Source organism: Lytechinus variegatus, chromosome 11, assembly GCF_018143015.1.
Source record: "Lytechinus variegatus isolate NC3 chromosome 11, Lvar_3.0, whole genome shotgun sequence".
NCBI classification, from domain to species: domain Eukaryota; kingdom Metazoa; phylum Echinodermata; class Echinoidea; order Temnopleuroida; family Toxopneustidae; genus Lytechinus; species Lytechinus variegatus.
Genome location: NC_054750.1, coordinates 6,170,898 through 6,185,343, shown reverse-complemented (window position 1 = coordinate 6,185,343; position 14,446 = coordinate 6,170,898). Strand labels below are relative to the sequence as shown.

General features: G+C 35.6%; 2 protein-coding genes across 2 annotated transcripts in view; both read right to left on the bottom strand.

Moving 5' to 3' along the window:
- LOC121424361 (latrophilin-like protein LAT-2) overlaps positions 1-4,156 on the bottom strand; it is a 41,010-nt gene extending 36,854 nt beyond the window's left edge. The window contains exon 1 of the mRNA XM_041620020.1: positions 3,711-4,156. Within this exon, the coding sequence (XP_041475954.1) occupies positions 3,711-3,747 (37 nt within the window). The 5' untranslated portion in view covers positions 3,748-4,156. The remainder of the gene's footprint in view (positions 1-3,710) is intronic.
- Positions 4,157-7,358: 3,202 nt separating this feature from the next.
- LOC121424393 lies at positions 7,359-12,523 on the bottom strand. The gene is made up of 4 exons (XM_041620061.1): positions 12,220-12,523; positions 9,924-10,033; positions 9,097-9,192; positions 7,359-8,112 (listed from the first exon to the last, which is right to left on the bottom strand). Exons 1-4 carry the CDS (start codon positions 12,460-12,462, stop codon positions 7,800-7,802), a joined length of 762 nt encoding a protein of 253 aa, XP_041475995.1. The 5' UTR covers positions 12,463-12,523; the 3' UTR covers positions 7,359-7,799.
- Positions 12,524-14,446: the final 1,923 nt, after the last annotated feature.

Here is a 14,446-nt window from a genome sequence, read left to right as displayed (position 1 = left end):
TCATTTGATAACACGAGAACGTACGGAGCACTGCGCCTTGTTTATAATGAGATTAACCGCATTGCTATACTTGGAATAGTGCATTTAAGTTCACGCGATTGAGTAAAATAAAAATGGCATGGAATAGATATTGGTTTATCAAAATCCATGTCGGGTTATTGGTTCTGCTTATCAGCTAATATTTTGAAATTAAAATTTTATAACACGAGAAAGCAACCACGATATTGAGGCTTACGCAATAACAAGTCCTCCTTTTTACAGAATTGTGATACTGTATGAAGCTTTTTCTACTATTGTAGTATTTATTCCATCAGTACTGGTTTTACACACATCATATTTATATCAGGTTTTTATTGATATCTGCAGAATGTCTCCTGTAACTTTTCTTTATTCATAAACAATTTAATAAATTAGCACTACTTTCGGATGGTAGAGTAATCAATCTATAAAAGTGGAATAGTGCAATGAGTCCGCTCACTGGCGAATTGGTAATGTCGTACCCCCCTTCCCCCACCCCCCAAAAATGGAGGCTAACATTTTTTTTACAAAAATCACCAAAAAGTGTGCACGAAATCATTCAGCTTCACTTTAGAAATTACAAAAGTGCCTCTATGACAAGTTTGGTCTCTTCGCTCCCTCACTTTCATTTTTTTTCGAAAAATTTCATGTGTGCTGCCCCCCCCGGAACAAGTTTCCGCGTACGGCCATGAAGCTGATGGTTTCTGAAATATTTCATTTTTGTCATTACAAAGAAAAGTTAATTAGGTCCTTGAAATGGCTCTGGAATACAAAGCAATACTTTAGCAAATATTAATTATCAGTTATCTTGTTATAAACACGCACCATCGCACATTTTAATTAGGCTTTAATCTCTATGGTATCGGCAATACACAAACGAAATATTTCATCTGGTCCTGTGTTGAAACTACCTTTTATCACATGTTTATAGTGACATTTACGTCGATGGTGCATGAGCGTTGTGGCCCAGTGGATTAGTCTTCGGACTTTGAAACAGAGGGTCGTGGGTTCGAATCCCAGCCATGGCGTAATTTCCTTCAGCAAGAAACTGATCCACGATGTGCTGCACTCGACCCAGGTGAGGTAAATGGGTACCGGTAGGAAGTAATTCCTTAAGAAGCTATGTGCGATATGAACGCCTAGCTTAGCGAGTAATATAGGAGCGCCTTGAGCACCTAACAAGGTGGAAATTTGCGCAATATAAATATCCTATATTATTATTATTATTATTAAATGTCAGAATTCGTGTTGAGACTGATGGAAAATAACACGTGATAATTAAACTGATAAATAAAAAAAAATCAATAAATTCTCACCCCATCAAAGACAAAATGCCCTCGCAACCATGAATAGCACCATATTGAGACCTTGGCACGTTGTATAAAAGTAAACTTTTTATAGTAACTTTACCATCCGTTTATTATTACCATAGTAACGATGCTACTTAGCTGCCAATCAGAATCAAGTATTCCAGGAAAGTATAAATTTTAAATCAGCAATTGAAATGTTGGAAGCGTGACATTGTTTTCCAAATTAATGCTGTTTTTTTTTCTTTTATAACTTTCTATAGTAACTTCCGTATACACAAGTGTTTAACTCCAGACATCGAGTGTTGTAACCACGATACTACTATTAGCGGCTTTTTTTGGGGGTCTCAATTCTGTGATAAATCTGTCATTTTATACTCACTGTACACAACTGGATCAATACTCCTCCACCCCCCCCCCCCCCCCCATCCCCGTCCTTCTATGGACATGTGTACTCATCTTCCTCTGTCTTCACAATCTTGTGTTCATTATTTTATCTACCTCTTTTTTTTTACCATCTGCAATTTTTATTAATATTTCTATGAAGATTTTTGTCTGACACTTATTTGCACTTTTCATACGGTTATTACAAAGGTGATCTGTGCTTAACAAGCCTTGCTTTTTACAGATCCCCCTTTCCCATAATATACGAAGTTTGTATTTTTTTATTGATAAGCATATTCTTGCCAAGCTTTAATCTTATTGAAATTGTTAATGAAAGAATGCAATGTTCTTGTTTTACCAGAGGAAAAAGTAAATAAATGAACTAATGTCCAACCTTGCATAAAGCTGCATCCAGTAAGATCGAACAATAAAATTAAAAGTGGTAAACATGCGACATTTTTTCAAAAGGTTGTTTATTCCTCAAACCTTCAAATTGCTAATTTGACACCTTAATTTTAATGTGAAAGGTTTATGCAACAAACCCCAGAGTTGTTGGTTCGTCGTTTATAACAGCATATATATCAGCCAGTTGCTGCGATCATGGACCTACCAGCTGGTAGGTCCATGCTGCGATCAACCAGTGCCGACCGCACAGTTCGTTGTGATCCAATCAATCTCAACTTTATGGAAATCCATCCATACCGACCATTTTTTTTTCTACAGGAAATTTGCACAATCTCCTAAGTATTGTAAAAAAGGGGGTGTATTTGTATTTTCACCCGGAGATTTCTTTAAAAAAGTGGTGTTTTTTATCTCTCTCTTTGGACCCCTGAGAAATTTTAAAAGGGGTTATAAAATGGCTTGAATTACATAGAAAATTGATCAAATCCCGGGATCACTGAAACTCCTGCTAGTTTTGAAAGCTCATTCAGGATGATTTCATTTTGTAAAGTAAAGTACGGACCTTTTGTTGGCAGTGAGAGCTCACCTGAGATAGGAGTACATTGAGCAGTATTCCCGATTTAGGGGGAGTCTCCAAGGCAGAAAAAAAACCGTGAAAAGCCCTCGATAGGGGGTTCAGAATTTTTGGCAGACCTTCGATAGGGGGTGCTTTCAAAGGGAGGGAACGAGCATAGGCGTACCCTAAATAACACTGAGTGGAGGGGGCGGGAGTATGAGGAAGTACAAACTTTGCAATTTCGGTTATGACGTCATTTTATCTAGCGACAAATCCGTAGTTGCTTGGAAACGAGCATGAAGGAATGTTTAATACAAGAGTCTGTTTTCATAAATTAAATCATGAAAATTTATGGTACAAGTTTACTATCGGCTAATCCGATTGAAAAAAAATATTAGTATAAGAACTTTTAACTGCATTTTTATTGCAAGATTATTGTTGTAATTTTGCTTTATGAAACGGTCCCCATGTTAGGTTTACATGCAGTCAGTGCCGTTCTTAAAGGTTCTATCACAAAGTCCCCTCATATTCAACCGTTTCTTTTTTTAACAAAATCTGTATCTATTTTTTTGTCTAGACTGCTATAAGAACCTTATTTTAAAAAGTCTTTATTTTTTTGCATATAAAAAAATGATCGATTATTGAAGATAATTGGATTCGTGTTATGAATGAAGTCAAGATAATCATTTATATTAGAACTTTCAAAAGTTTGTTATTGTGATTCTTTAACAAAGATATATTGATTTTCATTAAGAATATAATGTTCTAGGGACTAATATGCATTTGTTTATTATGTTAAATTTACTTTTATATATTTATTACTGTAGGAAGAATTGTGCTATTTCACAACAAAAATTTCACAAGCAAAATTCTGGTTATTAATGTTTGCGTAAGCTCATAATCCTTAGAAATTTAATGAGTGAAAATGAACGAAATATTCATTCTCAGGATATCTAAATGTAAATTGTATGAACCAGTGTGACATGTTGAAGAAGTCCGGTAAAGTATTGCTTAGAACATGAAATAATGATTAATTTACTTACCCAAAATAAGCAGTAGAAAAAGAACCGGATTGCCCATTTTCCCGCAGATACAGGAATCCGGCGAGGGAGGATCAAAATTTTAATGTCAATGCGAGTTCGAAATTACTAAGTCTGTCACATTACGGATCGGAATATTCAAAAATAAATTGTTTGATTACACGAACTGGAGGAATGAAAAACACATTTTGGTTTCAGACGCTTGCATGAAATACTTCGATAATGCATTCACGTCAAAGGCCAGAGGAAAAATCAATTTGCTATGCCGTCAAGTTTGGAGGGAGAAGTCGATCGATGAATGTCATCCAACAAAACTGACGTCCAAGTTGAAGCTGCGTCAGTTTGCATTGCCATGGAGGACAAAATATGAAGAGAGGTGTAGTACCCTGGATGACTTCATTCTAGAAAATGTGAGCAATAGTGAAGCAGACGATCGCTGAAGTTTTACGGTCCCGCCAATTGGCGTTTGGGCGGGCATCAGCTATTTATCATCCCGCGTCGAATTCGCTCACGATGTTTCAGCGAGCTCAGCGGCTTTTCTCATCAGCAGCTCACTATCCCTTCCTCCATCAGCCTTCACCTTTCTTATCCACTACCTCGCTCTCTTCCCTGAGTCCCTCCCATTTACTGTATCTTTCCCATTTACTGTCTCTTTCTCTGTATATATATATATATATATATCTTAAAGTTTCACGTATTGGCTTCTCTAATAGACAAGTAACAAAATATGCTGAAGATAAAAGGTAATGCGTTCAATGCCAATATAGTTTTTATTTACTCAATGCCAATATAGTTTTTATTTATAGTTTTTTTAATAAAAACTATATTGGCATTGAACGCATTACCTTTTATCTTCAGCATATTTTGTTACTTGTCTATATATAATATATATATATATATATCCATTTAACTACCTGGTATTTACCTTTTTATCTCTCTCTCTCTCTTTCTCAAAACTTTTATCCTGCTCCCAGCCCTCTCTCTCTAACTTCCAATGTGTCTCACTTTCCTCTTTATCTATCAACTATACTGTATATACTGTACCCCCTTGCCCCCTCCCCCTCTCTCTTTAATAATAATAGTCGACATTATATAGCACTTTATATAAGCGTTACATACTTAACCCGGATTTAACACGACTATCATTATCGGGCGCGTGAGCATCCAAGGAATTTCTTCCTACCATGTATCCATTTACTACACCTGGGTGGAGGTAGTCTACAAATGTAGACCCACATCTGCAGTGTGTGTACCTCATCTGATTCAACGAGTCTGCATAGCAGATGAAATGGCTCGCTTCGCTCGCCCTTTAATGCTAGTTTGCTTCGCAAACCAGTAGCAGATCCCACCTCACGAGCCATTCAGAGTCTGCATAGCAGACTAGGGTGGAGGGGGGGGGCAATAAAGATAAACGCATCGCCAAAGAGCGAACCCCAGACCTTACGGTGCAGAGTCCGGAGACTTATCCACTGAGCCACAACACCTCTATACTCAACACCTCTTTACATTGGCCTCTGTGTATCTCTTCTTTTCTTGATACATGTACGTCAAATGTAAGTGAACATTTACACTGTTATCCTCTTCTCGTCATCCGACCAACCATGGACGTTCATACTTCCACCAATGAGAGTCACGTGACCCTGGTAACGAGGGACGCTTCAGTCATCTTTAAAGATATAGCCATTAAGTAATGAGTTCGTGGTACAAGAATGAAATGCACATCGACCATGTCAGCCTATCATGACTATGGAATTGGTAAAGCATAAAATCGTGCATTGTTGTCAGATGATTAATATAATATCATGTTCGTGGATTTTTTTATCATTGTTTGCCCGCTCCTTTTAATGTTCAATGAAATGAAAGCTAAATCATGTAAATACGTAAAATTGTAAAGGAAAGTTGTTTCTACTTTCGTATTCGTGTCTGTGTACCCTAATATATCAGATGTATATAAAAAATATATATTCTGTATCAAAATATACCTATGGCATCATGTTGCCTGCTTTATTTTAATAGTTTCATATACTACATTATGGTTCCCATTTTATAATCATATTTATAATAATAATAATACACAGTTCTTGTATAGCGCATATCACAATTATGGATATATAAATATGAATATTATGTTTATACTTATTTGCATTTAATTAGTTGTTAAATACCCAATAAAAATAAAATAATTTCTGTTTCCTTGGTCTTGGGATCGCTGTAAAATAAAATGATTGATTATGATAATGTGTCATTCAAAGCGCAGGATTACTTTTTTTAGTGTTTCCGGCATTACTAAAATAAAAAAGAGCCATTTAGACCTAAAGCATATGAAAATACAAATATATAATGTTTATCTTTATTATGTTACAATGTACATTCAACATCTATTCTCAATTTCATATTATTTTGACAAGTTTCATATTTTCTATTTCTGACAACTGTTGTCAAGTAATCAAATATAATTTGTTGACGTCCAGTGGTAGCTCAAAAGACACAAACAAAAATCCATACAGGTACGGATCCAGCCGCCCCACCCCCCCCCCCTATATAAAACAAACTTTAGAAAATAAAATAAATAGTTGAACATTTCCCTCCCTTTTGGTGTGATTTCCCAGAGCGCTATGGCCCAGTGGTTTGGTCTTCGGACTTTGCATCAGGGGATCATAGGTTCGAATCCAAGCCATAGCTCTTCAGCAAAAATTAATACACGATGTGCCGCACTCAACCGAGGTGAGGATAAATGAGTATACCTGGTAGGAATTGATTCCTTGAAATGCTTGTGCACTGTAACAGGCCACCAGGCTAAAGCCGGTGTTAAAATCAAAGTCCTTTGGAAACGCCCATGAGACATTATCATTAACGTGATAGACGTATGCAATAACTATTTAATGTTGTTGTTATTATATTTTCTTTTCATTACGTTTTTCACTAGAAATGAAGCCTTTGTTTAGTGAGAATACCTCTTTATTCTTTTATGATTATCAGCAAAAAAAAAATTGTGACTCCTCCATAAAAATCCTGATTCTGCCTCCACATTCCCATCAAAACAACTTACAACCATCAACTAACAGCCAACATACTTGTTAAAACGACAACCTACAACCAACATACTATATTAAATAAATTCGTCCTTGATCACCTGAAAGCCTGTCAGATGAGTACGAAACAACTAGCCTAGGTACTGTTTTGTAGATTATTCAACAATAACTCGTTAATATCCCAATAATAACGATGGAATTCCATGACCCTAAATAGGTCGGATTCCATGATACATCCATTTATTAGAATGGCCTAGTTACAGGTAGGTATGATCTTGCCTTCCATGACCTATCAGAAATGAGGTAGTGAAATGAATGTCAATGGGGAGTTTTCGCAACCACTACACTGTGAAAACTGTGGTGTTAAAACTGACACCAATTGGTGTTGATAGAGGACCACACCCTGAGGTGTTAAAATTACACCCTAAAGATTGAACACAACACCAAAGAGTGTAAGTGTAACAACCAAAGGTGTTGTAATAACACCTATAGGTGTAAAACTAACACCAATTTAACACCGGTGTAAAATAACTGGTGTGGTCCTCTATGTACATCGGTTATCACCACAGTTTTTGCTGTGTACGCAGACGCTTTCTGGAACGATGAGAATCTATTGTCAAAAGCCCTTCATGACAAAGCAGCCTTTGTCGACAATCGGTGAATCAAAACAGCAGGGTCGTCCTGGACTCTACATGGACAAATGACATATTTTTGCAATTTTTCGTCAGCTCAGAATTTTAGGACGATCTAATGTCTCGGTTCACCAATTTTCGACAAAGACCTCTATGCCGTTCATTGTGATTTGACGGGCATTCTCAATAGATTTACTATGTTGTAGATTTCGTTCCCGTTGCAATTGCGAAAACCCGCTATTATCACTCGAATATCGAACTTTCCAAGAAGCAGACGTATTGGAGGGCAATCATCAAACCAGTCCATCAAACCGTGATAAATCATTGTTCATATGGACTAATGCATAGGTTTTCATTGTTATGCCCTTGACTGTAACGTCATCTGTAACTGTTCTAAAGTTCCACCAGTGTCCACGGCATGCTTTAATTCATACAACTTCTGAAGACGACCTGGCATGTCGTAAGCATTTCCTAACGCAACAGAAGCAACAACAGCAACAACAGACTGTTATTAAAAAGATAACCCCTACAACAGAGCCGATGATGATGAACCAGATGTTGGAGACGCTGTACGGTTCCTTGCAGCAGGATGACGTGGAGCAACACGGCTCGGGACAGGTGTTGTTACGGACCAAGCATTCATCGTTGATCGTTGGGCAGCAATCCGTGGGGCAATCCTCGTGCGACTCGGTTGCGGGGTCGCAGCGACCATCGCCGCAGAAAGAGGCATCAGCCGATGACCTGCGGGAGGACAAGAGAAGTTTGAGTGTCATCAAGATTTGATCATTTGGCGATAAAAATTTGAGAAAAATATCGGTAAAAGTTTGATGAAAATCTGCCGAAGAATAACAAAGTTATGAATCATTAACTTTTGATTTTGTGACGTTACAGTGAATTTTTTTAGACATGTAATTTCCTTTTGAAAATGAAGTTGATTTTATTTGTGGGTTGGATAATATAATCATCAAACCATTATTTCACACCCATTTCTAAAATAAAAACATTTTAGTCATCATGTTACATTGGAAGAATAAAATTTGTAGTATTCATAAATTATTACATGATAAGGGGGAGCTGCTCGCATATGACGTCACGTATAAAAAAAATCTGAACTTCGTTATTATTAGACAGATATTCATTTTCATTTAGAGCTGAGCAATTGTCACCCGAGCACATGTCATGTAACCCTCACATTCGGCTCAGTTAACTCCCTCACACCAGGAATAGATAGGGAATGATTTGTTAGTGCACACATGGAGCCTCACTTATATTAATAAGAAAAAACATTTTAGTCATCATGTTACATTAGAAGAATAAAATTTGCAGTATTCGTAAATTATTACATGATAAGGGGGACTTTTTTATTATAAGACAAACATATTGGGGCAATTGTCACCCGAGCACATGTCATGTAACCCTCGCACTCTGCTCAGTCAACTCCCTCACACCAGGAATAGATAGGGGAAAATTTGTTAGTGCACACAAGTCATGGAGCCTCACTTATACTAATAATAACAAGTTTCATTTGATAATAGGACTGTACAGGGATGTAGTAATAATATAAAATAAATACATACAATTTAGATGTACATAAATTTCAATTAAAAAAAATCGAATTCGTTCCCTGGTGTATATACATCACGAGGGAGACAGAGAGGGAGGGGGTGGGGGCTTTGGGAGAAATTTAGAAAAAAAAATGTCAAGGAGATAGATAAACATATATACCCTCTCATTTCTGCTTCCAATTTGCAAACTCCCTTGAAACATTCGGTCCACTGAAAGCAATGTTTGTCTGTGAGCCATCCCCATCTCGTGTCGCACCTGTTAAGTCAACACACATGAAAAAAAGCATGTTTGACAGCGTAGTAGTAGTAGCATAAATATGCATTTATTTTCTAGGAAATGGTTTCTTAAGTAAAGTACCTTAAAAATTAAACTGAAAAAGAAAAGGTTTAAGCAATCCTTTAAAAAAGTAAATAGTTATCATAATACATACATACTTTAATTTAATTATTTTTTATAATCATAAATTGATCTTGGATTTGTTTTATATGGGCATGTAGGGCCGAGCACAACTAGCAATTGTGCTGTTTCCTGGTCCCATTTACTATTTACATAAGGGTTCATTTTGTAATGTTTGTGTAATTTTCCTGCGATTTGTTTCGTTAATTACCTGTAAACATATGAATTTTGTTATAAAGTATAGTCAATTAAATCAAATAAGGTGAAACTATATATATATTTAATGACATAAATTCAGAATCGCCGAAGCGTACAAGCATGACAATCATAAAGATATATTGATAAAGGTGCGCTCATTTTCAAGTTGTAATGTATAGACTAGGCCTATATCTTGAAAACCTGCCGTAATGCATCGATAATTATTGTCAAGTTGACACTCATCTGTTTACATCAAGTAATATTTTTAACTTGAAAAGGTATAAGCACATGGCAACCCAAAGCTGAAACGGTAGGAAATCACATTGTGAAATGCAACGAAAACAATATTGATAGCAATAACAGGAAAATAATAATACGGTTATGTTACTTACCTTTTCCTGGCATTTTCTTCACCGCTGATTCCCCCACAGTAGAAGGCTTCACTCTGGTTTAGTCTGGCGTAAGTCAATCGCAGCGGATTGCAGTCCCAGTTTATAACTTCCTAACAAGAGAGAAAAAAAATCCACGATTTACTCTTTTCTGTTATCGTAAGAATGAAAGTGATTGTCCAGTTAAATGGAATTGTTAGGGTTTTTTTTATAATAATGTTTTATCACTTCAAAGAATATGTTTGTTTAATTTTGTATAAATCCAGGTTATATGCCCCCTTTAATATATGAAGAGTTTTGTTCCAAAAGGAGCTAAATCCACTTTTGGTATTTTTTTGGTAAATCAAGTTTTTTATTATTCACAACTTTCCCTTAGCCACTGCTGTTTTAATTTGATATATATGATAGTACTATTATCTTACATTAATTTAATTATGATTTCAAAAAAATTTCATTCATTATCGATTTTTGAATATTTTGAAATTTTATTTTTCATGGATTTTGCTCCTTTTGGAACAAAACCGTAGTAAAATGTCAATTTTTGCGAATTTAAACATGTTTGATATTGGAAATTAATCACGAAGCACATAAATATGGCTAGCAGAATACATTTCAATTTTTCTGATGTTTATCAATTGAAAATTACAAAAACAAAAACAAATAATATATTGTCATCTTTTCTAAGGGCGGCAACTTTTTAATATCTAATTCCAAAAGGAGCTTAATCCAAAAATATTCATAAAAACTGTAAACGTATGCTATTTTTAGCAAAATTTGCACTGATGGTGTAAAATTTAATCCACAACATTTATCTTAAAAATTGAATGCATAACTTTATGTAAAATGGGGAAAATAACCAATTTTAAATAACCGTATAGTGGATTAAGGTCCTTTTGGAACAAAACTCAAATATGCAATCAATTTTTACAAACCCTTACAAGTCTGTTTTCAAATGCGATATGTTGCATTTGATTCCAACGTCTAGGGTACATAATATTTGTGTCAAAAATCGATTTTGGTCAAAAGTGGATTTAGCTCCTTTTGGAATCAAGCTCTTCATATCTTCATATATTGAGATATAAAGTTTGTGACTATTTTTGTGCAGTCATTGGGCTGCAAAGGACTTTGATTCCTTTTGGGTCATGATGAATAATCATTCTTTTCTGTTGTGCCGGAAATGTGGTTGACGTTAGGAAATACAAAAGCATGTAGTTGCATGGTCGTATATTTTTGGCGTATGATGTATATAATGTTTTGTTAAGAAAATATGCTGGAAACCGTATATAAGGCCTACATCGGAATTTTGAATTTCATTCTCTTGTACCATTTCGCTGCTGTTTAATCCACTTCCCCCTGCATTTTCTTTTCACGTTTGTCTATATACACGTCCTGACATGCCTAAAATGACCAAAATACAATTAAAAGAATTCATTCTGACCCCGCCCCCTACAGTTGTATTGGTGGGGCAGCCAAATCGTTTTGAAAGAAAATTATTTTTGTCTTAATTTGATAATGATTGATAACAATATACTTGCTTATATAGCGCCTCAAGTCTATAAGCACTATTCTGCAATTTTCCCTGATGGATTTCACCGAGATACTATTACGCGTATCATGGAATAAATCCCTGCTCATCTGGGAGCGTTTCATCAACATTTTTGTATGACGAGGTGTCAGATCTGATAACTTTCCTTGATTCTGATTGGCTGAGAGGTACTGTTACTATGGTAATTGTCGGATAAAACAGGACTTGTCGGAGTGCAGCGCAGTGTGCATCAGTTTCTTGCTGAAGATCTTGGCTGGGATTCGAACCCTCGACCCTCTATTTAAAAGTCCTGAGACTTAATATTCTCTAAGAAACAACTAGTAAAAAGCGAGAGTCAAGCGATTGAGCTTGTCACACAGGGCGCTTTGGCATTTTCAAAACTGAAATTGAAGGATATCATGCAACCTTTGGGTGCCTTTTGTGAAATTTTCAATAAATGTAATGTACGTTTTCAAAATTTATGTAGGGCATCTTCCCCCTTGCCCCCCCCCCCCCCTCATTGCTTACGGCCGTGCATCCTCTATCTCAGCATCCATCATCTAACTTATTTTTCTTCATCCCCTCCCTTTTTACAAAATATCTTTAAAAAATTCTGTGTGAATTCCAGATTCTTCAATTTAATTGAACAATATCAAAAGCAAAAATCGCATGGGTAATTGCCTTACTAGCTTCGCTTTCTCGTTATCCACAACCCTTTTTTTACCCCCAAAGCACAAAACACACACTATGCGTGCGACTTTATAGTATACTTACTTGTGATCCAGAAACAGTCGTTCCCTCGCAGCAGGCAAAATATTCTGTATCATCTCCGATAAGTGTTAAAGATGATATTTTACAAGTAGGGGTAGCTGGAGTTGTAGGTGCGGGTGTTCCTGTCGTAGCAACAACAAGGTCTCGTTTTCTCACAACAGCTCCTTGTTCCATCGCGTGCAAAAGTCCAACATGATATATTATGAATACCAAAACCCTCCTTACGTAATCGTTCCAAATCAACATTGTTCTACAGTGACAGCTCAAATTGTGAATACAGAATGTTTTCTTTTAAAAACAAAAAGTAAACAAAAATAAGAACTCTATCGAGTGATGAATGCTGCTATAAAGGCCTAAAGTAAGTCTTCATCTGAAATTCGGAATGAGTTTCGCTCAAAAGTTTCCGAGTTGCAGATCATATCCTTCAACTTTTTTCAGTCAGATTCTTCTTAAATTGATATCTGAGCCATCAATGTGGATGTGTATTTATAACGTTTTCTGCTATGAGTATGGTAAAAATTCGTCCTCACAGAGTTTCCCGAAAAAAAAAACAACTACAAACTGATAAACCAATCAGCGAGCATTGTTTTAGGAAAAGGCGGGCTTTTTTTTAAGGTTTTCCGTATATCACACATTACGATGTCCACCGTGTCATAACAAGCGTCACAGGCCCTATTAGGTAGTTATAAAGACCAATATTCTCATATACATGAATAAGGTGAATTAAATGGGCTATATCGAATGTCCGTTCAATGGAAGTTATTTATTTTTCAACTTTAATACGGAAACCAAATTTCTACTGAGCAAATCAGTATCCAAAAATAAGTATTAAGAACTCAATGTCCACAGAGAAGTCAAGTATCTATATATCATAGAAACTGTTGAACAATTCTGAATAAATTAGAATAATATAAATAGAGTAATGTCAATTTGTCATATTTACAATCTTAGTTTGACTTTGTACATAATTCATAGACCGTATCTAATCCTCGAGGGGCTAATCTTTAAACGCCTAGCTTGTTTGGTTCTTCATTTCTGATATTCTTTTTTATCTCATTATTATTATGTTAAAATATCTAGGACTATATCGAACCTCGGTATTTTATCGCATTGTATTTTATTATTGTTTTTTATAACATATGTGAAATAAAAACTACTTGATCTTGGATATCTAGTCGTTATACAAGTCATGTAGGTAATCTAAATATCGCGAAATATGTCAGTCGACTTTAATCATACAATAACAATGAATTAAAAATATATCAGATGTATAGAAAGTAATTGAGATTTTTCATCATGTATGAAAATATACACATGAATAATGGAATTTTTCATCATAAGTGCAAAATCATGCATGGATCATAAAGAGTACTTTTATTGGGGGAAAGACTGAAACAAAATTTCTTCATTTTCTTCACAATTTTGAGGAAAAATTCACTCAAAAATATGTTTTTGAATTTCCCATTTCCAAGATAGAATAGTAGATCATATAAAACCAAAATATACTTTGAATAGATATAAGGCAGACATTCTCACAAAAAAGATCATTCTGAATTTGGTTAGAAACAAATAAGTTATAATGCAATATTTTTGTTTTCCGTATTATACGAAGGGCGTGTTCAGGCGTTTAACTGTATGCACATCGAATTCGGGGGATGACAATGACAATTACTTTTGTGATATTTTTCTTTGAATCTGGCTTTCCATATTGTACTATTGATACTGCTAATTTTCACCTCACCTGGGTCGAGTGCAGCACAGTGCGGTAAATTTCTTGCTGACGGAACACAGTACACCATGGTTAGGATTCGAACCCACGACCCTCTATTTGAAAGGCGAGAGTCAGAACCTCTAGACCACGACGGAGAAAACAATATAAAATTAATTATAAGAATGTGCAAAATTATTACATTAGCCTTAAGACTGCAACATTATGGTCAAATTAACATACTATTACAGCATAATCATGTGTTATTTCATTCTAACTGAAAAAACAATCTATAATTATGTGCAAGAAAATTGTTACGCGCGATTATTTCACAAACTAATATGAGATTGCTCCCGCTACCTAGAAATTCACATAGCTCTTTAAATTTGGGGCTCCGTGTATGGGCTTTACCATGCCCGACAAAGACATTCACAACTTTATTTGACCAGCTTCAAAGAGCATCCACATTCTAACATGGATATTTGGAACTTATACAATTGGATCCAACCGGTGAATATTTGA